The sequence below is a fragment of the Quercus suber genome, unplaced genomic scaffold (assembly GCF_002906115.3).
Source record: "Quercus suber isolate HL8 unplaced genomic scaffold, Cork oak 2.0 scaffold_58, whole genome shotgun sequence".
Taxonomy (NCBI): Eukaryota; Viridiplantae; Streptophyta; class Magnoliopsida; order Fagales; family Fagaceae; genus Quercus; species Quercus suber.
This window is the reverse complement of record NW_027069523.1, coordinates 649,324-675,441: the sequence shown is the minus strand read 5'-3', so window position 1 is coordinate 675,441 and position 26,118 is coordinate 649,324. Positions and strand designations below refer to the sequence as shown.

The window sequence follows — 26,118 nt, the reverse complement described above, 5'->3', positions numbered from 1 at the left end:
ATCAAACAGAGCTTAGCCCAACTTCTACGAGAAAGTTCGTCTTCGGAACAATCCGAAGAGCTTTTCTCTCCTCATTATTAAAAGCGAACTAAGTTACAAAAAACCCATCTACCTCTATGGGTGGTTTCTCTTATTATATAGCCCCTTTTCTATTAATCTCTGCCTTCCACTTGTTGGTCATCCAAGCCTATACTCTGGGGGCCTGTCCCATCAGCCGCCTTTCCAGACCTCCTATTAGTTGAAGCAACCAAGACATCACTGTTCAGAGGTCACTTCTTCATTAATGCGGCCAAAATGTCAGCTGCATGCTTTTAATATGGGGGTGACACCTCCCCCCTCGATCGTTCTTCCTCAGTGCCCCCATGGCCGACCCAGGGTAGTTATCCTTTTTCCTTGGGATGCTCTGGGAGGCGGCCTTTGATGATATGTTGATCCTCTCCTCTTCGATCTCGGCTGGCCGAGGACATGGTCGTCCTCGATGATGCTCCATGGCGATTTGGGCCTTCCTCACTCATCCTCGAACGCTGCATTGTCCTCGGCGTGGGCTTTGGGCCTGATATGGAATGGGCCGTGGTTGCCAAATTCCCAGGCCCCACAGCTAATATTATTATTTCACATGCTTGAAGTGAAATGACAATATGCTAGATTTTTAGGGATTCAGATCCCTTATATTTCCTAGAGTACTTCACCAATAAATTTCTTTAAATCCTAGCCACTCTTCTATGATTTAATGATCTAGATTTTGTCATATCAGCATTCCACTAATAATACTCTTAATTATTTTGTTTGCAATATTATTTTATTATTTTAAGTGTATTGTTAGTAGAATGCTGATATAACAGAATCTACACCTTCAAATTATAAAAGAGTGGTTAAGATTTAAAGAAATCTACTTATAGAGTACCCTAGGAAATCTAGAGATCTGAATCCGATTTTTAGATATTTCGCATGAGAAACATACTTCTATATATGAAACTTCATAAAATCTTGATTGAAACAAAATTCAATCATGTGTTGCCAAATGAAATTAATTGCTCACAACATTGATCATACCAAAGTCTTAGTCTATCATGACATAAATTTCACATGTCATGACCTAAATCATTTTATTAAACGTCCGAATCTTATAAATCTAACATGTTCCTAAATGATGCAGGATATGAGAAATGCAAAATGATCTTATAACAAATGATTCAATAAATATATTCTACCAAAATTATACCATGACTATCACATCCTACTTATTGAAAAAATGTAATCTAAATACATATGGAATCAAGAAATCACGAAAAAAAAAAAAAATTTGACCAATAAAAAATGGGTTAGCCCGTCTTCACACAATAAATCATTCCATTTCTTTTGACTTATAAGTAAGATCAACATAATAAGTATATTCTTCTTAAAGAAAAAACATAATAAGTATATCATTATATTTTACCTAAACCAAAGATCGATTGCAATCACTATTGAACACGTTCTTGATGTGATGCTCCATGCGTAAATTGACTATAATCCTACCAAACAAGGCTTATCGATCTTTGTCTTTATTTTAATAGAGTTAGTAAATTTACTTACCCAACATTTACTCCAAAGCAGTACCACACATTGCACTTTCCTTTTTTTTAATTTATTTGGATGAAAGGTTGGAACATTGCAGTTTCCTTGGCTTAGCTTATTTGTATTTTGTACCCCACATGGACATAGCTTTTGGGACATAATACAAACGCACTACCCCATAGCATTGAAAACATAAGTGACATAAAATGTCATCATACCAAAACCAGCGTCTATGTTCTAAAACCTCGAAGGCATTAGGCATAGAAAGACGAAAGCATGTGAACTTTGACAAAAAAAATAAATGCATTTGAGCAGTCTTTTTCTTCCTTTCATTTTATTTTTTCTTCTTTCCCTTAAAGCCTGTCACAGCGAGCAAGCACGCCGGGCATGTTTGCCATATTTTAAGCACTTTGTTCCTCCAGTCCAAGTCTAAAATGGGCACCCACATAAACAAATCAAAAGAAGCAACTTCTAAATTACTACATTATTACAACAACAAAAAATTAGTAAACACACGTCCATGAAGACTTTCCCCTCCCTCCTATAGAGGGAGAGACAAAGGCAACATAATAAAACCATAGATGCTAAGTCAGAATCTGACTGCAGATCATGTAGATCAAACAGCACTTTGATATACACTCGTGGGAGGTCCTAAGATCAAATTTATAGAACATGTGAGTTTGTAGGAATATTGGGTCTAGTTCTATCATTTTAGAAGGGGAATAAATGACAACAAGATAACAGAATTGTACACATACAGATGGATAATCCTAAAGATATAAATATATTCATCTCTGTGATATACTTAGATGATTAATCTCACAGGTAAAGGAAGTGTACAAGGAGAAAATTATCATGTTTATAACTCTTAAAACACACTCAGCATATCAGTTTTTAACATAAACAAAAACAAATTCAAAAATATAGTTAAAGCTGCTACAAACTCAGAATCTGTCTGCAGTCGATGCATATTTAAGACAAAAGTTTTGTGCCTTGCATTTCATCTAAAATACACAGCCTAGGTATAAATTCCAGTAATTAAGTTTCCTGCATTATATGAAATTCAGATGATGTAACATTGTTCTTGGGAATCATTAACAAGAGGATCTAATTAGATATCAAGATTCTCATTGTAGAAACAACAGCTATTTGACACCTAAAATACCACTTGGAGACATAAACACTTCGATGACATAATTTATGACTTCCAAGAACTAGTCCAACAAAAAAATTCAGTATCAACTTCTATACTTTATTGGCCCTGGAATATTACAGCAAAATCCAACCCCAGTTAATAACGAGGCAAGATGGTCGGACCAATAAAAGTTGCCTCCAAAACAACACTTATCTACGCATTCAGCCTTTGGTTCTCATAATTGTGATGCTGCCTTTTCCTCCTTCAGTGCGGATTTTTGTTTTCCCAACTACAGGCTTCCCAGAGAAAGCTGAAGTAGGGTAAGAAGCAGCAGGATCTTCATTACCTTTCTTTGATTTTGAAGGAGGTGGAGTGAGAATCCGCTGGTTTATCTCCTTCAGAGTTACGTCTCCATGAGCCCCACTGGGTTTAATGAAGGCAAATGGATAGGCCACAGAAGCAGCCAACTTAGTTGGAGTCCGTATGTAAGACTTCCTACCTATGCAGGCAAAACAGAGATCCAAAACCAGTTAGTTTTATTTTATTATTTATTGTATATATCTATATTGACACCAGGCATAATAATCTTGCTGCACCTCATAATGTTGTAACCTCAAGCTTAAGGACATCAACTTGAAGAGCACACGTGTTTAAAATCTCTTGTAACCTTAGTTTGTTTGTTTGTTTTTTTTTTCCCCCTATTTCTGGCTTAGGGTTTCATAACCGTTGTTAGTCATAACTAGGTCACTATATCCAAGCAACCAAGGGATAGTTGCCACATTGTCACAGGGATAACCGTTATAAGAGGATCCATTGATCTTTTGAGAACAATAAATATAAGCAACAAGAAAATATGGGAACAGAGAAAGACCTTTAAAAATAATTTTTTGCGGGGTTCGAGAAACTTGCTGTTGGACCGCATTAGCTTCATACTCTTGTGGGAAGTCACACAAATCTACAAGAGAAAACAAATTCAATAATATAAATAATGGTGCAAAGAGGAAAAATAGAAAGAAGATAACAAAGAAACAATGGTACATAATATTCAAGGCAAAAACAACCCCACATACCTCCAATATCGAACTGAATATCAGATGCCCCAGAGAAATTCCTGAATCTCACATAATAAAGGAATCAGATTGACAAAATTAGTGGTCACACTAAAAAGCTTAAGTCCAGAGAACCATACATATCATCAGGGCTGAAATTCATCTCAGTATCATTAAAGCATTCTGCAAGCCACTCTTCAGATGAGTGATCCAGGCTCTCATAAGCAGAAGCAGATGCATTTCCTAAGATATATTGCATTGTGATTAGAAACTAAGAATAATAAATTATAGTAAATAATCATAAGAGAAGAATATTCCAAGAGATGAACCTGGAGGCCCAGAAACCCAATATGATGTTTCAGGGAAAATCTCTTCAATTGAATCCTCCCTCTCCTAAACATAGAATAGAACAAATGATTACAACAACAACAACAATGATGATGATGATGATGATATTCAGATAATATCTTCAGCAAATGTGAAGTAATGTTTGTGTAAATTGAGTGCTATGACACTGGTATTGGACTAGTTTTTATTCCAACAGTTATATTGGTCACAAAAATACCAAACTCAAAATTCCTAAAGGAAAAAAAAAAAAAAAAAAAAAAAAAAAAAAAAAAAAAAAAAAAAAAAAAAAAAAAAAAAAATAAAACAGTCTTTTTCCTAATTAACAATATAAAAGGTTCTACTAAAATAGAAATATGCAGATATTTATCAAGCAGTTCTAATATGTTATCTATTGCACATCAGATTTCTGCCCCAGAGCTTGAAAAAGCTTTTTCTTTTCCACATCACAAATTCAAAAGAGATTTCAAATATAGCAATAGAACCATGTGAAATTATTTTAATTTGACAATTAAGACAAGTCAAGAGTTACCCCGCACTCAATTGATTTTAGGAATGCAGATGACTTCTCTTCATGGGAAGGATCCATAGCTTGACTGTTGAATTGTAGCATCCGGCGCCTCTTTACTTGTGAAGAAGTCTCTCTACATTCTTCTGGTTCCTTGGTCATATTCTCTGAAAACAAAACTATCAAATTATTAAAATAAAGAATAAGGCACCATCCACTGAATTGGACATACAAGCCAGATTATGTCACAAGATAACGGGAACAAACGAAGGATGAGGGGAAAAAGATACCACTATGAGAAACATGGTAAGCCAAATCCCCACAAGCCTTGATGGGGGTTGTTTCATCAAGCATGTAGGAAAGATCTTCTTCGTTCTGAGGCACTCCATTCCATAGGCATTCAGATATGTCTGCTCAAAACAATCAAAGCAACTCAAACATCCCGATTTCGAGTACACAAACCAACAAGCAAATTATGAAACAGAATAAGAACTTACCACTATTGGGATCCTTTTGGAGACAGTAATCCTCCCTATGCCAATTCCATGACTCACTACTACCAATTCACGCAAAGTGGAAAGCAAACCGGTGTTCATAAATAAACATTTCTAAAGCTAAACAAGGTAAATGCATAAATCACAAAAGTTTTAAATTCATGCCAGTGTCAATGTGAAAGAAATCTAAGGAGCTCACGACCCAAATTGCCTATATTAATAGTTGTTAACTATGAAATCTACATTGATATTTTTCTCCTATTTAAGGTGCAAATAAAACAAATTTCAAGGACTTAAAGAGAAATCCCAAACAAGCATCATCATGGGAGCACCTAACAAATCAGAACTAGAAAAGTAAAATGACAACAATTGGAAGAATCGTTCAGAAGAATCATACTTTTAACAGTAAACTAATGCGTATGCTACTTGGATCTAAACACACACACAATTCAGAATCAGGTCCAACAAATGAGTAAAGAAAAAGCAAAAGAAAGAAGAAAAAAAAAAGGAAAAAAAATAATGACCCACCAATTAAATCAGAGCCCACATCTCATCCTCATTCTCATTATACCCTCAAAGATAAACCCAACAGTTATTAATTTTTTTTTTAAAACAAATATTTTGACTAAAAAATCAAAGAAAGTCAAGCAAAATGCATTTTCCCAACAAAATAAAAAATAAAAATTTGGGGGAAGATAATAAACCCAGATAAGATTGTACATTTTCATTTTTCAGAACAAACCCAGAAACACATTTCACGAAAAACAATAAACATGCAAACCCAGTACCCAATCAGAGAGAGAGAGAGAGAGAGATTACTTGTCATTGTTGTAATCCATTTTCAACAACAACAAAAAAAAGAAACGAAAACCACAGCCCTTCTTCTTCCTCTTCTACCACACTACAACAGCAAAAGTAGCCGTTACTCGAAAGATCGATTTCCTCACTCTTCTCTGTAAATATATAAATATAACACTCTCAATGTGGGTTTTTTTTTTTTGAGTCTGGTGGTGGTGCTTGCTTGAGATGTGTGCTATTTATTTTGTTTTGGAAAACAAAGAAAAAAGCGCCGACTCTCACACTCTCTCTCTCTCTCTCTCCCTTTGTTTTTTTTTTTTTTTTTTGGTTGGTTTAGTATCAGTGTGTGTGTGTGCGCGTTAGACTGAAATATCGGACGGACATAAGAGAAAAAAGGGACAGTGAGTGAGTGAGAGAGTGAGGTCCACACCACACGACTATGACTACTAAACTGCACGCTTTTACACTCTAGGACCCATTCTAATCCTTCTCCTTTTTAATATCCCAACACCATTTTTTTTTCTTCTCTTTAATTAAAAGATACAAACTCCATTATCAAAAACAAAAACAAAAATTTAAACAATACAAAACAAAACAAATCCACCAAAGCCGTAATAATTTCCAACATATTTTTCTTTTCTTGGAATTATTATCTTGTTATAAGGCCATTATTAGCCTCAAAGGTTCAAAATATAATTGAGGATAAGAACCTTTTCTTTTTAATTAACCATTTTTCAATATACTCATATCTATTATTTATTTTATACTTTATTTTATTAAAATATAATTTTTTTTATTTTCTCACTTTTCAAAACATTAACTTTTTTTTTTCATTTCAGAGATTAAAAAAAAAACGTATGAAAAATGAAAATGCTAATATTTATTATTTCTCCCACTTTTTAAAGCATCGTAGCAAAATATTATTTTAAGGGACGTGTGGATCGAGGAAGCTTATGTGGGTTTTTCCTTTTCAGAGTTTATTTCCTAAATTAGCCCAAGCCCATTATCTTTTCTTTTCTTTTTTTTAAAGAAAACTAATATGAATACTTAATATATAGCTTCCTTCTCTAAAAAAAAATGTACCAAATATTATTACAAATGCATTTTATTTGGTTTAAGATTTTGAAAGATTTTTTTAAATTTTGACACAAAAATCATAAATGAAAAAAAAAATTAATCAATGTAGGTATGTCTATATATGTTAAGTATTTTTTTATATTATTATTTATTATTTAGTAGCATAATTATGTTATTTTTATATAATTTCATATGATATTATGAAAAAATAAACTAATTAAATATTTAATATAGTAGTATTTTCTATTTCAATTTTTGACTATGTTTTCAAAGAAAATAACTGATGAATAAAAGACATCATATTTATATTTATTTAATATATTTCTTCATTCACTTACCCTTTTTTTTTTTTTTGAGAATCCTTCATTCACTTACTTAGTGGTCGGTTTTGAATGATGAACTACGTATTTCATTCTTTACCAGTTTTTCTAAGTAAAAATCTGAATGTAATTGGTTTAATATGCTTTTTTTTTGTCCCAAAAAAAATGCTATGTTTATCATTTTAATCAATTTAAATGATGACTTATCATTTTTTTTTCATTTTAATTTTTAAAACATCTAAGAGCATGTTTGGTAAGAGGATTTTTATTTTTATTTTTTTCAAAATAGTATAAAAATAATTTTTAATAAATTGAATGTAAAAATAGTTTTCAAATAATCATTTTTATATTATATGTGATTGGCTCCCATTTTTAAGAACAATTTTTAAAATACTTCAAAAAAAAAAAATGACGTGAGAGAATAGAACTAATGTACCTTTCTTTCCTTCTTTTTATTTTTTATTTTTAGATAATGATAAGTTTCAAATTTGAAACGTGAGAATTTTTTTGTGATAAAAATAAGTTTCTTTATTTAAGGGATAAAAGAGTTTGGGTAAATCTATAGAGTTTACTGTTTTCAATTTAATTACAACTAGGAAATTATTTTTTGAATACTATATTTTGAAAACATTAGTCAAACAATAGATTCAAATGTGAGATCTACCATTTTATAGTTTCCAAAACAAAATATTGTATTTAAATTCTCTTATCAAACCTGCCCTAAACAAATTGTGGTCTAAAGATATCTATTCCTCTTTCCCCTCTTAATTTTTAAAACGTCCAAAACCAAGATAAAGAGATAACTATTCATCTCCTCTCCCTTCATTCCTCTAAACATACAATTAAACATTTTCAACAAAATTTGCCATTTGTTTGACAATTTTGCTATATACTGTAGATTTTTTTTCTTCTTCTTCTTTTCCTTTTCATTTTTGAGCTAAAGTTGGAATTCTGAGTTTTAGCGTTAGGGTTGTTTAGTGCACAAGTTCAACTTAGTAAATGACATAAATATACTTGTCTATTCACTTTTTTTTTTTTTTTTTGAAATGATACCTGTGGGGGGAAAAAGCCCAAAGCTACCTAACGGGCCCGGAACTGCCTGTTAAGAACTATTGCGTTTCCGAGGATTAATAGGTGGTTGGGGCGGCCCATCTAAAGCAGGAAGCCCAGAAGCAGAAGGGGAGTGTCGTCCGAAGAGGTCACCATTTGTCTGAGGATGTCTTGCTCCTCGGCTATGATGAGCCTTGATCAAACGAACGTGTGGAGGGTCCGACTAATCTTCCCAACGGTCCCAACGGCCATGATAGATCCTGGGTGGATCCAGAAATGATCAGAACTAAAAAATATCTGAAGGAAAAGCTGGTACCACCGCATTTAATGCGCTGCAACAGCTTTTCTGGCCGCATTTATGTGGAGAAAACCCCTGAACAGTGCAACCTCAGCTACTGCCACTCACAAAAAACTAAAGTAGACACACGACGTGACATGCACTCGAGTGGATGCGTGGATGAAGAACAAGTGGACGATGGAGATGATAGGAAGGGATGCTATATAAAGAAGAAGGGTCCCTGATAATAAGAGATAAGAAAAAAGAAAGAGAAAGAGAGAGAAAAGCTTTACTGTAGCTCTGAATATTGTAATCACGATTCATTCAATAAAACGCTTCTTCGGACATTCATTCATAGAGTTATCTAAGCTTCAGTTCATGTTATCATCACTGTACGTAACCTAGCTAACTGTTCTGTGCTTCATATCCAGCCCAGCTCTTTCGATCCACTCTCTATAAATTCATTGTTCTGGGTTCATTGGGCCTTTAACCCATATCCTTTGGGCTTGGGCAACAAAAACAGACCCTACAATACCAATGCTTACCCAACAACAACAATAAAACGAGAAAAGTTAATGGATGCTCTAAAAGTATTTTTTTTATAAAATAAATTTAGAAATTTTTTATGGAAAAATAAAAAGGCAATTAATTTTTTTTACAAATTTTATATTTCCCATAAAAATAGCATCAAAATTTTCTTAAAATTGTCTACTAACAAATGCCCTAGGGGTATAATAAAATTTGGCCATTAATTTGTTTTTAAATTATAATGTAAAGCACTTTTATAATCAACTTGCCTTTCTCTAGAGAAAAAAAAAATACTATTATATTTTGTATTCGTTAGCAATTTAAAACTATACTTCTGAGAGCAATCACAAATGGATTCTTTTATATTCGTTAGCAATTTAAACTAAGCTCATTGGATCCAAAGTTTGTTTTAAAAAAAAAATCCAAGTAATATCAAAGCACACACACTTTTCTTGTATTTGGCATACAAAATAAGCAATTTATAGGAGTAATTATTCGGTACACTTGGTGGATTACAAGCTCTTCTTAGATACCTAATATTCATTATTCACATTTCACATGCTTTTTATAATAAAAAAAATGATAAAGATTAAAAGATAGAATAGAATTTTATTTTATTGCATTTTCTACATGATAGTGCAAGCATGGTTTGACCATCAGAGCTTTTATTTGGGGCAAAATAGGTAAATACTCTTAATTTTAAAATTATGTAGCAAAATACTACTCTTTCCAAAGTATTTAGCAAAATGCCCTTATTTTAGAACTCGATTTTAACAAAATCGAGTTGTATAAAACTCGATATCCTCAAAATCGAATTTTATGTGTATTCTTAAGTATAACTCGAAATGACTAATGTCAAGTTCTATTTAAATTTTCAAAAAATTTTAAGTGGCAATATATGTCGAGTTCTACTTATAATTCAATTTTGTTAAAATCGAATTCCAAAAATAGGAGAATTTTGCTCAATACTTTGAAAAGTGAAGTATTTTGCTACATAGTTTTAAAATTAAGGATATTTACTCATTTTATCCATTTTATTCAACAACAATAAATTTTACCAATTAAGTTAACTCATTCCAAATGATACTTTTTAAGATACGTTTGAATACCGTTTATTGTGAAAACTGTAAATTTATTACTGAAAACACTATAACAAAATAATTTTTAAACTATAAATAATACCCGTGAGACCTAAATTTTTTTTTTTTTTAGCATTTTTCATACTTGTGATCATGTAAACAATGCGTGGAACCCATGAAAATTGCCACGCCTGCTGCGGGACGCTATCCAAACGCCCACGTAGTGCGAAAGTAAAATCCTCCGTTAAAAGTAGGGAGCTGTCAAAGTCATATGGTCCCACGCAGGCAGGACACCTTTTGGGTTGGTCTAGAATGTAGAAGTTATTATATATCATATGACTATTCGATTCCTTATGAATTAGGCGCCCGTACTGACTTTTTTTAGGTGCAATGCGAATGGGGTAATAATTTTAAATTTAATTAGACACCTGAAATTTCTCTATCGAGTTAACGTGTCTTTGCAGTCGGTGGAGTTGGGCAGGGGAGCGTTAGAACAGGTATGCAAAAAAATTCAAAAAATAAACAAAGAAAAATATTCTGACTGCCCAACAAAATAAAAAGTAGAAAAATCTATACAATTTCACTTCAATGCATTGTAGAAGATACATGGATTTATATATCATTGATAAAAAAAAAAATTATATAAAAATGATAATATAAGAGAAAGTGTACTTTGGTCACGACAATGGTCATTTGATTTTTAATGATGGGGGACCATAAATATTGAAATTTTAATCACTGATAGTCATGAGAAAAATACCATGTTCATGATATGTCACAATCTTTATGGTGGTTGCATTTATTTCGAATAATATGAGCTTTGCCACTCCTGACTGCATGCTTATCCTCATAAAATAGAAATCAAGCCTATATAATGCCAGTGATTTGTATATAATATAAGTAGTCGGACTAAATTCTAAATTACCTCTTAAAGTTTGGAGACTTATTGATTTTTTTACCCCCCTTATGTTTAAAAATTTAGATTCAATGTCTAACGTTATATAATGTTTTGATTTGGGCATTTTTGTTTATACATGTCGATGACATAGTCGTTAAATGTCATATATAAGCTCAACACAACAACTTTTTTTTTTCTATTAAAAAATATGTCATTTTGAGTTGTAGACACTTCATTTTGTATACCAATAACTTAAGCCATCGTTCTACAATAACGACACCAAAAAGAGTAAGTATAAGCTAAACAAAGCATTGAAGGCTACCAAAAATATTTTTTAAAAACTTTACTATGGCATATGCAGCTAAGGAAAATTATTAGGTACTCCCGATGTATGAAGAAATGGTACTCTCTTCTCTTATATTCATGATAGATCTCACTATGAATTTAATGAATGGACCCTACCATAAATATGAGAAGAGGAAGCACAATTTTTTGTGTTTCGAGAGTACCTAAGAATTACTTTGCAGCTAACAACGATAAAAACCCAAATATAGAAATTTTTTATATGAAAATTGATGCAAAACCTAGGTCCCACATTAGGCGTTTCTACCTCCATCATGTTTACAGCACCATCATGTCTAGGCAGTGGATTTGCTAAAACATTAGGTTGTATTTGGGAATTTAGATTTGGATTTAAAATTAATATATTTGAAATCACGGGACTTTAAATCCATTGATTTTAGAAGTTATTTCAAATCCAAACATTTTAAAGGTTTAAAATCCTTGGTAGATTTGTGAAATCCAAATTCTTGACATTTTTTAAGCTTTCCAAACAAGCTATTTTAATTTTAATCACTAAATTCAAATCCAAATGCCCAAATTATGCCATCCAAACACACCATAGGCGTCTTTGCTTCTTCAAACTTTAGAATCTTGTGGTCGGTCAAATCTTGGAGCTTATGCCTTAGTTGCTAGCAACCTTCTAAGGAGTAAGGAGTGCACAAGGACACAATAGTGGAATTTGCAAGTCTTTCTTATATTTTTGTCTCTTGGAAGGTAGCCTTCCTTTCATCCTCAGGATTTGTGGTGCAATAAGTCTGTTTTTTGCAATAGGATTAGGTACATTGCAGCTGCAGAGGTGTAGGATTGTTGGGCAGTGCTTGTACTACTATATGGTCTGGCATTGGAGATTGGTCCTTCCCTTTGTCCTTCCATGACCATAGGTACTTCTCAATCTTTCTTCTTTGGTCTTTACTCAAAAGGGTCATCAATGTTTCACCCAAAAAAAAAGGGTCATCAATGTTATTATGTCGGTAATTCTCTTTCATTTGATACCGTCTTCAATTCTGTCCTTTCTCCTATTAGTATCTGTATCAGGTTAACGAAAAAATGAACTTGATTCCCAACCATATTCTCATACTATGGTCGCTTAAAGGCATCGATGGAAGATTAGAACTATCTCTTTCTCAAGTCATTAGAGACTGAACTTGGTCTATGCATTCCCTTCATTTTTGTGGATACTACGAATGTCTCCCTACTCTTCTTTTCCATCATTTGTAGATTAAACCGATCAAAAGTAGTGTTAGAGTTTAAGTAAGGTATTTGCAAGGTCTATCCACCAATTGAACTTCTTTAGTTTGAGCCTGAGGTACCACACTACTACTAGTTTAGTGACTCAATGAGGATCCTGGAAGGTATGGATTAGAAGTGGATCATCGTCAGGACATCGTATCCTTATTTTTTCTTATTAAAAGCATATCATTGTTGCCAAATTTTGAATTTAAAATTCTAAATAGTTTCATATCCTTAATATATCTTATTATTTAATTATTTTTAATAAGATAATATGGTTATTTTTTTGTATTTATAGAAAAGCGGACAATAAATAATACTACTATTGATTTAAATGCATTATCCCCTAACTGTGGGGTACACTTCAATCAACCCCTATATATTATTAAAAAAAGAACACATACAACATGTCAAAGATTACATCACAACAATTGAAGGAAACACTTTAAAGTTTAAAACCAAATCAAACAAATATTATTAGACATGGAAAGTCAATTAATTAAATCAAACCTAATAAGCATGCATTGACAAAAGCGATTTTATTCTAAACATATTTAAATCACATTAAACATGGAATAATTAAGAGATAAAACCATGACAAATCATTAACTATATTCTAATCCTACATATTCAAAGCCAAACAGATCACAAAACACATAGGAAAAGAATCAATTTAATAAAAACATGACTTTTTGCCTAATTTGGGTTTGTGATGTATACACATACGTGACATCGGGTTAAGATCGATGATACATACGCATCCTAACACAAAACTTGTAGTTTACACGTTCAGACAATAAAACAAATTAACATAAATATAAAATAAACTACATTATTGATATAACACAATAATGAAATAAATGCACAAGAACAATAAGAACATATCTTAATCAATCCAAGATTGGATTAATACATATCAAAAAAGTTAAAAACTATTAAACAAATCAAACATAAGAATTTAAATGAACTAAATCAAGATACTCATGTGAATCCTATTAAGCAAAGAAATAGATCATTGAAAGAATACTCAACTTACTTAGGTTCACAAGTTTAGAATTTTTTTTAACAAACCCCTTAGTGCCTATTGTTAGGGTCATATTTTCTATGTAATTGGCTAATTTTTTGACAAAACACACTTTACTTGTAACTGGGTAAATCTAAGTTGGGTTTGATACATATCAAATGGAAATATTAAAAACATGAAGATTGATCCAAGAAACAAGTGAAGAAAAGTTGTTTTAGTAAAACTCGACGGATAGCTACTATTGAGAATTAATGGGAAGCTCGACACATAGCTCAACACAAGCTTAATCTATCGAGAACTACGATTTTAGAATTTCCAGATAGGAAATTCAGCTTATGCTGATGTATTTGTTTAGGGTTTCTTTTCTCACAACGCTAGACATATATAAGGTTTATTTTAAAAGCCATCATATACGGATACAAAGACCAAGAGTTTAATTTTTTCTGTGAAAAACTACTACGTTTATATGCCATAGGGTTTTGTAATCAAATATTTCCTGATCTTCATCATTTTTGAAAGTACTTCCTAATCTTCATCATTTTTGAAGTGAAGAACTTTACAGCCAATAACAATCATTCAAATTGCTGGAGTTAGTCACGTGTTGAGATTTGTGCAAAAGAGTTGGTCACAGATTAGAGATTTGTGCAACAAAGGAAAGAAGCGTAATACAAGATCTAATCCAATTGGGTATTGGAGCGAAGGTTTAGCTATAGGTTGGTATTTCGGGATAAGCGAAGGTAATGGTAAGATTCCTTATACTTGTAACCACTTGATTGTTGATTAGTGGATTTTTAGGAGTGGTGACCTTAAATTCATCTGGTGGGGTTTTTGCCTTGAGAGAGGTTTTTCCCATTCATCAACAAATCACCAAGTTATTTATTTTTCGCTGCATATTAGTTATTTGGTGATTTGTTGGTGCCTCCACGATTTGCATGTAATTTAACTTAATTAATCAACTTGGGTAATTGAATTAATTAACCAGGGTCAAACTATCTTAACCCAACACCTACAACACAAAGATTAAATTGAGAGAAGAGAACACAGTAGAACTTAGTAATCACAATGCAAGAACAAACTAATTTGAAAAATGTTTTTGAAAATGAAATTAAAAAATAGTTTCTATCTTATGTGACTACTAGAGAGAGGTTTTTGAATACTTAAAAGTGTGCAAGTATGCTAGTGAGAGAGATTAGAGAAGGGAAATAGGATTTTTAGAAAGCATGGTGGCTAAAAGAAACTCTCTCTATCTAGGTTTTTCGGAATAGAGGCATATATAGGAGTCAACTAGGGTTTCAGAGCCTTTTTGGAGGATTTTTGGACATCCTTAAGGGTCTGTGAGGCACCACCACCTAAAGATTTAAGTGTTAGGCGCATAAATATGGAAAATAAGGGTTCTAGAAGTGAGGCTGCATACGTAGCGCCAAAGTCGTGTACGTAGACTCACCAAGATCCCTGAAATTTAATTGCACTCTGACTTTGAATGGTCATAACTTACTCATTTTAAATCCTAGTTGGGCAAAATTGAAGCATAAGATGTCTACTTTCTAAATAAAAAAGCCTCATTCAAAAATTATTTGTGATTAAAAATTTATGGTCAAAATAGTTAGCAAATGTTATTTTTCAACATTATTTTTAAAGTGATTTTGAGCACTTTTGAGTTATGATTACCTTTGAACTATTAAGAACACTTCAATTAATCTTATTTGACATATTTCAAGCTCATCATTGGGCCAGAAGATTAAAGGTTGTTTACATATATAAAATAAGGTGTCTATAATGAGAGCCTATAAGGAGATTCACAATTAGGAACCCAAAGATGGCACATTTATTTGTAACAACGATGTCGTGGGATGAGGCTAGCACTTTGGATGGTGGGGATTCGATTGATGTGGGAGGATTGACTGGCAACGGAGATGGGATCAATGAGACAACAACACACACACACACACACACACACAAACAAACTCACACACACACACTCTCTCTCTCTCTCTCTCTCACATCAAAATCTCATTTTCCAATCTAGAAAATTCATAATTCGATTTTGTTTTTGATTATGAGTTATGTAAAATGTTTTGATTAACTCTCAATAAGGACATTAGAGGCTTTGAGAAAGTTGGTTTTTGCTCATGCATTTTAGCCTTTTGCACAAATGGATAACCTAATTGGCCAATTTTGGTTCTTTCTGCCTAATTTTATGTTTGGTTGATGAGTAAATGAGGCAAAGGAAAAGTTAGAATTTTGTGTTACTTAGAGGGGATATTGCCACATTTTAAGATTTAGGACGGAATGAAGTATACCTTATAGTTAAGGGGCAAAATTGCAATTAGTCAAATTATATTTCAATTTTGGTTTTTTTTTTAATTTTTTTTATAACAATACTATTTCAATTATTTACTAGACTCGTCATATGCACTTTGCCCTTGTAATAATGCTCTTTTATTTATTTATTTATTTATTTATTTGATTTAATGTTATAATGTTTAAAAGTAATATATAAATAACCGTGTGTAATTTTTTTTAAAAAGAAAGAGGTAAGATAGCGTGGAATAATATTTAAAAATGAGATAGAAATAGTATCCTAAGTTTTAGGCCGAATGGAGAAGATAAAGGAGAAAACCTAAAATTTAGGAACAATAAATTACTCTTTTAACCAATTTGTGTTTTTTAATTTAAAATTATTTAACTAAAAAATAGGGGTATTTTGGAGAGTATAAGAATTTGTGTGAGGGTATTTTAGTAATCAAAATGTTGAAAACTAAACCGAAAATTATTTTATATATAGTATAGAAGAATAGATACATATAAAGTATAGAATTAACTTTTAAGAACATTGCATTGATATTTCTCAACAAAAAGAACATTGCATTGACCTCCTAAGAGGTTTATCATTATTGCAACCATCTCTTCTTGAATACAGAATAAAACACTCATATCTCTTAAAATACAAACTATTTCTTAAAGCATTTCTTTTGGAAAATTTTAAAATCTTTTCTTAATTATTTAGAGAAAATTAATGCAAATAGTTTACATTTTAGAAGAATTAAATATCTTTTTCAACTAGAATGAAGGTAAGTATAATAACAAAAAAAAAAAACCTCAGAAGAGGCAAATGTAATTCTCTCCTAAATAATCTTTTAAAAAAAAAAAAAAATTCTAATTGAGGAGAAACTAGAAAGAACCAATTCAATTCAAACAATGACATCATGGGTAACTGAGTAACCGACGTCCTTTGCTTCCTAGATCTAACTCACTTTCCCTGCCTTCTTTCCTTATTAAAAACAAAAATCCAGTTATTCTCTTTTCAATTTATTTTTAATTAAAAAAAAAAACAACAACCAGAGAGCTCTAACCAAGCTCGAATCTCTCTGTTATCTTTGTGAGACAAAAGCAGTTAATCTGAGGAAGAAGAAACCAAACGCAAAGAAGTGAAGATGAATATATTCAGATTATCTGGTGATATGACCCATTTGGCCAGCGTCCTCGTCTTGCTCCTCAAGATCCACACCATCAAATCTTGCGCTGGTACCACTCTCTCTCTCTTTTTTTAATCTATTTTATACAATATCATCTATAAATTGTCTCTGTATTTTTGGATTGCTTGTCTCTCAGTGCTCATTTCTGGGTAATGTTGCAAATGTGTTTTTGTGTTCTAATGTAATTGAACTTGTAGCACTGAGAGCTAAATTTTTGTTCAAATCTGACCCATTTTGGACCGGATCCGACACAAACTTCTGGGGTTGTTGAAATTTACGTTTTTATGTATTGGGTTTCTGGGTTTTTTTTCCTCTCTTTGGAGAGAGGGGAGATTGAGATTCGTTTAAATGCAACATGCTGTTAAGATTTACAACAATGTTACAGACACAACAAATTTCACATCTTTCTAGGTGGCAAATTGTACTACTGACATCACTATTATTTTGCACTAATCTCGACTTGACACCTCAATATCTGTGAAAAGGTTGTGTATCTAGAGTAGACTTATTGTAAATTTATGTTGCCCCTCCCTTGGGGGCCGGTTGGTTTGTGGAATTGTGGATTCCATGTAGGAGTCTTGTTAGGGTTCCATGAACCAAATGGCCATTCTTTAAGGATTAGAATAAGTACCATAAACAAATTCACTCTCTAACATTACCAAATTAGCTTTAACCATTCAACTCTGACTTAGCTTTGAGGATCAGTCTGAACATGATTGATTTCGAGCCAATGAGCTCTAGGTCAGTTGGCTCCTTCTCCCCTTATAAGTTTTAGGTGGAGGGTGAGGTGGTGGGTTCAACACGTATTGGGTGTGTGTATGACTCAACAACTGAAAAAAAAAAAAAAAAATGGTGGGTTCAACACATATTGGGTGTGTGTATGACTCAACAACTGAAAAAAAAAAAAAAGTACTGAGCTCAGATTCAACCATTTAAGAATTTCATCGAATCTAGTATTAACACTGTGACATAGGACAGCAGCAATGAAGGACCTTTACCTTAGCTAGGATTATTTGGCATCAGAGCTTTGTAGGGTTTTTGGATATATGAGGCTAGGGCTTTATTGGGAAAGAGATGGAAACTATTTGGGAATATAGGGTTTCTAATGGTGTAAGGGAAGGGTAGGATTTGGAGATGAAACAAAGTGGAAAACTTTAGAGTTTGGGTGGCTTTTCCTGGGCCGAGAACTGTGATTAGGATTAGTGTTTTGGCTTCTTGTGGTAGTTTGATTGAGGTAGGGGTGGCTTATGCTAATATGCTTTTAAAGATTAAGATTTTTGAAAATAGTTTGTGCAAGTTTTGGATATTGTCTTGGCTAGAATTTTCTGGGAACTCGCTAGAAAATTGAAAGGAAAATGAAAAGGAGAAGCAATAAATAAACATAAGTATCAGTGCATCACACTTAGGTTTGCATCATCTCACCTGTGACGGGGTTACATTTCACAGAATGCTTAAGGGCAATCTTTTTTTTTGATAAATAATTAAGGGCAATCTCGAAAACCGAAAATGATACATAACAGACCAAAAGTGTAGCCATATCCATAATCAGAAAATTGCAGAAATATCCTCGACACTTGAAATATACATAAAATAAATTAAATCTGATCAGTAGCTAATAAACACCATGAAACATAATAATTAAATCATAATCCGCTAACAAGCCAATTCAAGCTTATTGTGTTGGAAGCGTTTATACTTATCAAAAGGCTGTAAGATCACCTTAATCAAAAGCACTCTCTCAAGCTTGCCTACTTATTTCCTATCTCTCTTCCCTATTCCTGTGGATATTGCTATTCGTATTGAGAGGCTTCAAAGGAATTTTCTTTGGGCTGGGATAGATGAGTCTCCAAAATTCCGGCTAGTAAAATGGGCCCAGGTTTGTTCTCCCTTGCAGTCTGGCGGTCTGGGTATTAGAAACTTGAGAGCCTTCAATCAAGCCTTGTTGGGAAAATGGTTGTGGAGATACGGAAGAGAGACAACCCATCTCTGGAGGCGGGTTATTGAGACTAAATATGGGAATGATTGGGGAGTTTGGTGTACAAAAGAAGTCTTTAATCCTTATGGTGTTAGTCTTTGGAGAACCATAAGACAAGGATGGCCAGTCTTTTCTAAATCCATCCAGTTCGAGGTTGGTGTTGGCGACAGAATAAAATTTTGGCATCATGTGTGGTGTGGGTGCTGTACTCTTTGGGAGGCTTTTTTGGTACTCTATAATATTAGTTGTAATAAGGAGTCTTCCATTGCTGATGTTATGCACTTTCCTAACCAGAGGCTTCACTGGGATCTTCTTTTTTCTAGAGCTCCTCAAGATTGGGAAACTGAGCATTTTTACTCCTTCCTTGATCTTATCAATTCATTGCCCCTTAATGGTGAAGGTCAGGACAAACTTTGTTGGAAACCAACAGGGAATAAGAACTTTAAAGTGAGTGAGTTCTATCTCTCCCTTTCCCCTACTCTTGACATTTCTTTTCCTTGGAAACCTGTGTGGCGCTCAAAGGTCCCTAGTAGAGTTGCTTTCTTCTCGTGGACTGCCTTATTAGGCAAGATTTTGACTACTGAAAATTTATGGTACAAGGGTGTCGCAGTTGTTGATTGGTGCTATATGTGTAAAAAGAGTGGGGAATCGGTGAATCACCTTCTCCTTCATTGTCCTATTGCTTATGAATTATGGTCTATGGTGTGGGCTCTTTTTGGTCTTCATTGGGTTATGCCACATGGTGTCTCTGATTTATTTTCGAGTTGGCAAGGTTCCTTTGATGGGCATCGGAGTATTGATTTATGGAGGGCTGTCCCTCATTGTGTCCTATGGTGTATTTGGCGAGAGTAGAACTCAAGATGTTTCAAAGGGAAGGAGCGGTCTACTTTGGATCTTAAATCCCTTCTTCTTCATACCTTGCTAGAGTGGTGTTCTTCATTTAATCTTTTCCCTTGTTCTAATTTTCTTGTAATGCTTGATCTTTGTAATTTTTGTGTTTGATGTGCTGTTTTCCATGTTCACCCCCGGTGTACCTGGGCTTCTTTTTAATACAATTCCGTTATTTATCAAAAAAAAAAAGCCAATTCAAGGTCTTCATTGGCATTATCTGGTACATTTACAATTATGCTGGGATATTAGAATTATCACGAGTTCAGCGAATATCCCTCTCCCTTCAAATCACCTACATTAGACATAGTGATTATTCTATACCCATACACTTCTCCATGGAAAAGCCACTCCGTTGGAGCCTTTTAAAGCCTCGTAATAGGAATGCATTTCAAACTTACCATTAATGCTTATTCTCTGTCTCAACTGATCAGGGCCCATACCTCTTGGGGATGTTGGAATACAAGGTATCAAAGCACAAATAAATTAATTCCAGTTCTCAATCATTAGACACATACAAAACAAATATTCCATGAACATATCTCTCCCACACTCAAGATCTCCAAGTAGGAAAAACACAAACATCCTTCTCCACTGCTAAAGATTACAAATCTGGATATAGCACCTTCGAAGTTTTTTTTTTTTTTTTTTTTGATAAGTAGTTGTTCTGCCTACCTTTGTTGTCTAATGTCCCCACTCTTTGCCACATGTCAAACAAATAATCCATCTCCATAGCTGATTTTTCATCTCCCCATACAACCATACCAGAAATATTTCAAACAAATTAGATTTTTTTTTTCTCCATACAAAGCCATAACCATGTGCTCAACAAAGCTCTATTAAATTACCCACCTTCCTTATCACAAAACCGCCATTTGTAAAGGAAGAGAAAATTGTATACCAATCCACTAGATGGAACTTACAAAGTGATTAGTTCAGGGAATCTAATGTGCCCCTTGGATGCCTGGGAATGTAAGTAGCCCATGTTTGATTTGATTAGGAATTTGATAAGATTCCTTGGAATGTGAAATCCTCATATATGTTATTCCTAGGAATCTCATAAGAAAAATTTATTCTTCCCAAAATATTATTAGGTTTATAAATACAATGTCAAGTGTATTTCCCATCTCTTTTATGCGTCTTTCTACAAAAACATAATAAGGCAAATAATATGAACCATGAATCAAGTTAAATCTTCTACAATAATAATCTCGAAGGTTAGCCGTTAGCCATTTACCAGAACTAAATATCTCATCATTGAAATACATGAATGGATCCAGCTTCTCCGTCTTTCACCAAATCCCATCTTATTCAACACAAATAATAGACAGTCCCAGTTTTACGTGCTTGTGGGCATTCTAAATATCCAGTTTACAGGATCCTTTTTGAAACTGTGCTTGTACTTTAGTTTCCCTTTTCTTTTAATCAGGAGTGATTAAAAAAAAAAAAAAACCAAGGTGTAGTATTCACCTTTTCTGATCTGTTATCTGTTTGGGAACACCAAATGAAGTGATCTGAAGAATTACTTTTGATTAAGTGAAATTCAAGAAAAGAAAATTTTAAGACAATTCTATCCTCCATAGGAGGGAATCATCTTGCCTTTGTTAGCAAGTAAGAAATTAGCCTTTTGAAAGAGAAGAGAGGCTATGCTTCTCTTAGGTGGTAGGTTCACTGTTATGTAATCTGTCTCATTGAACATTGTGGTCTAAAAGCTGTCCATGGTTAAAGTTCCTGCCAAAGTTGCACCTATGTTATAAATATGTCTTATAAATATTTAGGGATTGTAGCTTGAGTGAGGGAAGAAAATGAATTGGTCTCTAGGACTTTGGGGGTCTTTTGATTCCTGTACATGGTCCTTTCAAAATTGGTATCACAGTTTTTTGTGAATCCCATTTGGGTCTTCTTACCCCTAAATTTTGACAAACACTCCCTAAGTTTCTTTGGGAAGATGATTTCTTTGTTTTTGGAGATCACCACTGGTCCCAATATTAGAATTGCAAATGTATATGGATCACATTTACGTGATTCACTACCTCCTCGCAGTCTGCATGTAAAAATCAGTGTTAAATTTCTGGTAGAGCAGTAAGAGGTGGTGTAACTTCATAATAGAGATTTTTGCTTTTATTTGGCTAAGAAAAGTCTGAGTCAGGTGCACATCATCCATCCCCAAAACCACTCTTCTTGTAGTTGTTAGTTAAAAAGTATTTCTTTTTTTTTTTTTTTTTGGTGTGAATTCTTTTCTTTGTGTATATTTAAAAGCACATGTATGTGGAGGATACCTCCTTCACGTATTAAAATCTATAGTGGCATTAGATTCATATAAGTTCTTTATCTGTTTTCTGCATGATTTTTAGTTTAATTATGTAAATTTCTTGTTTATGGATCTTCTGATTAAAACGGAACTCTTTTTTTGCTTTTGAAATATGCTAGAGTTTTTTTTTTTTTTTATTTTTTTATTTTTTATTTTTTTTTTTTATTTTTTACCTTTGATGTGCTTCATTAAATGCAGGTATTTCTTTGAAGACACAAGAACTCTATGCCCTAGTTTTTGCTACCCGCTACTTGGATATTTTTACGGACTATATATCTTTTTATAATACCATCATGAAGTTAATATTCTTGGGGAGCTCATTTTCAATTGTTTGGTACATGAGGCGCCACAAAATTGTTCGTAGGTCCTATGATAAAGACCAAGATACCTTCCGCCATTATTTCCTTGTACTGCCTTGCTTATTCTTTGCCCTAGTTATCAATGAGAAGTTCACCTTTAAGGAGGTATGCTTGCATCTTAGTTTAGTTATATTTTTTATAACATTGTGCAAATGATAGCTATAGTTTCAAGCTCCTATACCACCTTTACATCTTTTAAACAAGCTTTTTGACAGAATATGGTTGTCTTCAATTCCCTCATTTTCTTTCTAATGTACTTCACATTAATGGATCAGGTCATGTGGACATTTTCTTTATATTTAGAAGCCGTGGCCATACTTCCTCAGCTCGTACTGTTACAAAGAACTAGAAATATTGACAACTTGACAGGGCAATATGTATTTCTTCTTGGGTATGCTATTTCTTTAATACAATTTATGAAACAGTGATAACAGTTTAGATTTTTGTCTTATTCATTTTTCTTCATTGTAGTATAGTATAATTTTAAGCTACTTGACTATCAGTGCTGGTTTATCACTGGGTGACAATGCATGCCTGTGTTTGTTTGTTGTTTTTCCTCTAATTTTTTTTTTTTTTTTTTTTAAAATTTAGTTTTAATGTGCTTCCACAGAATTCAAAATAGATTTTGTTTTTCTGCTTTTATGGTTCCAAATGAATTTCAACAGTTGCATCACTCAAGCACGGAGGATGGTGCCTTGCACCTATGGTGTATAAATTATAGAATCCTAGTGCCTTGAGGGCACCTTCCATTTTTAACTATTCTGGGTAAATTTAGGTGAATCCCTATTTTCCTGACTCTTAAAATTTTCAATATTTTACTGGTGGAATGGAAACATTTGGTTGTATGAGTACAATTTTATGTGGATTGTTTGGACGGAAAGAAATCGGCACTCTTTTGAGGATATTGAGAAATCCTTGGTTCAGTTACAAGCTCTATGCCAGAAGACTTTGTTTGATTGGTCTAGGTGTTGGGGCTTCTCGAATTGTTCTTCTATCATTGAGTTTCTTTCTTCTCTTAGTATTGCACCTTAAGTTTTTTCATTGTTGTTTGTTGCTGTTTGTTGTTTTGTTGCTTTTTCTTGTGTTCACCATCATGAACACTTTGTATTTGCTTTCTTCAGTTTTACAGTTTGTTTAATAATACTCTTATTACCTATATAAAAAAAAAAGTTTTAACTTGATAAGTGCAAAGTTTGGTAAGAAAAGAAAGCTCTATTAAATTATAAAATTCAACTATTCTTGGAAAGAAACTCCTCTCATCTTTTCCGTAACAATCATCCCAATTGTAAATTTCATATGTGGACCATAGTTTGCATGTAAGTACTGTGGATCTCATTTTAGGACGAATTCTTGAAGCTTACTAGGAAGGTTATGTAGATTTCCTCAGGTGGGTCATATTCATTCATATTAATAGCAAGAGGAGAAGAAGTACAAGTGTTATGTAAGAAAGAAATCTGTGATTGACACAATGATACTACAAATGGATAGCATCTATGATAGCTTGAGATTAAATTTACCAGTTTAAAGAACACCAAAAGAAAACTCGCATAAGTTAGTCCACCATATTCAGGTTAATTCCAGTGAATATTCAAACTTTTGATCCTTCTAAATTAAATTTCCACAAAATGTTGCAATATCAGTTTTTTTTTTTTTTTCAAAGAAAAATTGCTTCATGTATTTTTCTTAATTACCATTTTTTAAGTCATGATTTTCCTGCAGCATCTGGAAGAGATGTTATAGTGAAAGGGCCGATGTTATATAAGATGATATGTAATAATTGGCTTCACGATTTTTTTTTTTCTTTCTGTTGTAGTCTTTAATGTTGTTTCCTTCTCTGTTTGTCTGTCTGTCTGTCTGTTTGTCTGTCTCTCTCTCTCTCTCTCTCTCTCTCTCTAAGTTGCTTCTTCTTACGTGTAATGTTTGAATGCCAAAACCAAAAAGATCCTACTCTTATAGGATTGCCTTACAATTGGTGCTGTTTATAGGTGTACATGTTACGTGCTAATTTGACCAAGTTGTTGCATCCTTGATTTATGTGCCAAGAAAATAGAACCTGCTTGTGATCATTCAATTTCTGTCCATCTTAATGCAGTGCTTACCGAGCATTATACATTCTCAACTGGATCTATCGCTACTTCACTGAGCCACACTATGTCCATTGGATACGTATGACTCTCTCTCTCTATCTCTCTCTCTCATATTTTTCTCTCTTAATGCAGGTTAGCTTGTGTTTTGTGTATGCATGTTAGTCAGATGCATTCATACACATACAAATCTCTATGTCTTTTTTGCAATAAATTTTATTTAATTATAAAAAAAGAATATATGTATGTGTATGTGTATGCATATGTAATACACATTCATAACATAGCAATATAGTATGTGCATATATCTCTATCTGGTGTATTTAATGAAGACATGTATATTAGTGCCTCCTTTTATGTACACTTGGAATTGTGAACTATTATATAAACATGGCTCCCTGTCGTTTTTCTGAAAGGTTTTTTTTTTTTTTTTTTTTCATTTTAAACAAGATTTCTACTCATTTGTACAAACCTCAAGGAGGAGTGTCTTATGTACAAATCTCAAGCGGGGGTGTCATTTCATTCATAGTTTGGGCTGGAACCTTTAAAATAAAACTCCGTTAGGAAAGTTAGACATAGATTTATCTGTCACATAAGCAAATCCCAAGGGGGAGTGTCATTTCATGAAATCTCAAGGGATGGTGGTGTATTTTACACCTTTTTCTTGGGAAGTGGCTGTAGAAATAGAATTAAGCCTAATGCTTTGAGCTCCAAGACCACATTTTGAGATTTTAAAACCTCTTTTATGCATAGGCTAGAATTTGTTATAACTTCTTGAATATAATTACGTTTAAAACTGATAACCATATATATATAGTGTATTATAAAGTAGCTAATATTTGAAATTTTGAACTCCTTTTATGTGGGTGTTTTGATTATTGTTTTTCCCTGTAATTTGGTGTTGAGTTTTCTTGTTTGGTTGTTGCAGCTTGGATAGCTGGGCTTGTTCAAACGTTGCTTTATGCTGACTTCTTCTATTATTATTTCCATAGGTAAATGCTCCTGCTCTTACAAAAAGTTGCGTTCATGCTAATGATTCAAATTCCATCTTTGAGTCTTCTAATCTTTTATGTGAATTTTGAAATTATGGTTGCAGCTGGAAGAACAACAAAAAGCTTCAATTGCCAGCTTGAGTACATCCTCATTTGTTAGGAACTAAATTTGTCTTGTAATGCTTAAGGATATGCAAATGCTTCCATGCAAAATGCTTTTAGAGATATGTCAGTTTTTTAACAAAGACATTTGTCTGGCCTAAAAAAAGAAAGTAATAGTGGTTATTGGTTTTTTGGGGGCAATAATTTTTAAGTGCAGGTC

At 33.1% G+C, this 26,118-nt stretch overlaps 2 protein-coding genes across 3 annotated transcripts; one reads left to right on the top strand and one right to left on the bottom strand.

Moving 5' to 3' along the window:
* Positions 1-2,586: 2,586 nt before the first annotated feature.
* Positions 2,587-6,097, bottom strand: LOC112009748 (protein XRI1). 2 transcript variants are annotated; one of them, XM_024042078.2, is made up of 9 exons: positions 5,908-6,097; positions 5,092-5,150; positions 4,885-5,004; positions 4,619-4,761; positions 4,071-4,134; positions 3,882-3,984; positions 3,763-3,803; positions 3,564-3,647; positions 2,587-3,191 (listed from the first exon to the last, which is right to left on the bottom strand). In XM_024042078.2, the coding sequence occupies exons 1-9, from the start codon at positions 5,925-5,927 to the stop codon at positions 2,914-2,916; spliced, it is 912 nt and encodes a 303-aa protein (XP_023897846.1). In that variant the 5' UTR covers positions 5,928-6,097; the 3' UTR covers positions 2,587-2,913. The 2 variants fall into 2 exon arrangements, with proteins under 2 accessions (XP_023897846.1, XP_023897847.1); XM_024042079.2 differs by having other exon boundaries at positions 5,092-5,147; positions 5,908-6,038.
* Positions 6,098-16,883: 10,786 nt separating this feature from the next.
* On the top strand, positions 16,884-26,034 carry LOC112038263 (ER lumen protein-retaining receptor). Its single transcript, XM_024071063.2, has 6 exons — positions 16,884-17,236; positions 22,560-22,825; positions 22,996-23,111; positions 24,813-24,886; positions 25,733-25,796; positions 25,901-26,034. Exons 1-6 carry the CDS (start codon positions 17,146-17,148, stop codon positions 25,935-25,937), a joined length of 648 nt encoding a protein of 215 aa, XP_023926831.1. The 5' UTR covers positions 16,884-17,145; the 3' UTR covers positions 25,938-26,034.
* Positions 26,035-26,118: the final 84 nt, after the last annotated feature.

Excerpts from the sequence above, each read along its gene's own strand:
- LOC112009748 (XM_024042078.2), bottom strand. The coding sequence starts at position 5,927 with ATGGATTACAACAATGACAA. Across the intron at positions 5,005-5,091 it reads CCAAAAGGATCCCAATAGTG|ACATATCTGAATGCCTATGG; the intron begins GTAAGTTCTTAT and ends TGTTTTGAGCAG. Across the intron at positions 4,135-4,618 it reads TAAAATCAATTGAGTGCGGG|GAGAGGGAGGATTCAATTGA; the intron begins GTAACTCTTGAC and ends TTCTATGTTTAG.
- LOC112038263 (XM_024071063.2), top strand. The coding sequence starts at position 17,146 with ATGAATATATTCAGATTATCTGGTGATATGACCCATTTGGCCAGCGTC. Across the intron at positions 22,826-22,995 it reads AGAAGTTCACCTTTAAGGAG|GTCATGTGGACATTTTCTTT; the intron begins GTATGCTTGCAT and ends TTAATGGATCAG. Across the intron at positions 24,887-25,732 it reads ACACTATGTCCATTGGATAC|CTTGGATAGCTGGGCTTGTT; the intron begins GTATGACTCTCT and ends TGGTTGTTGCAG.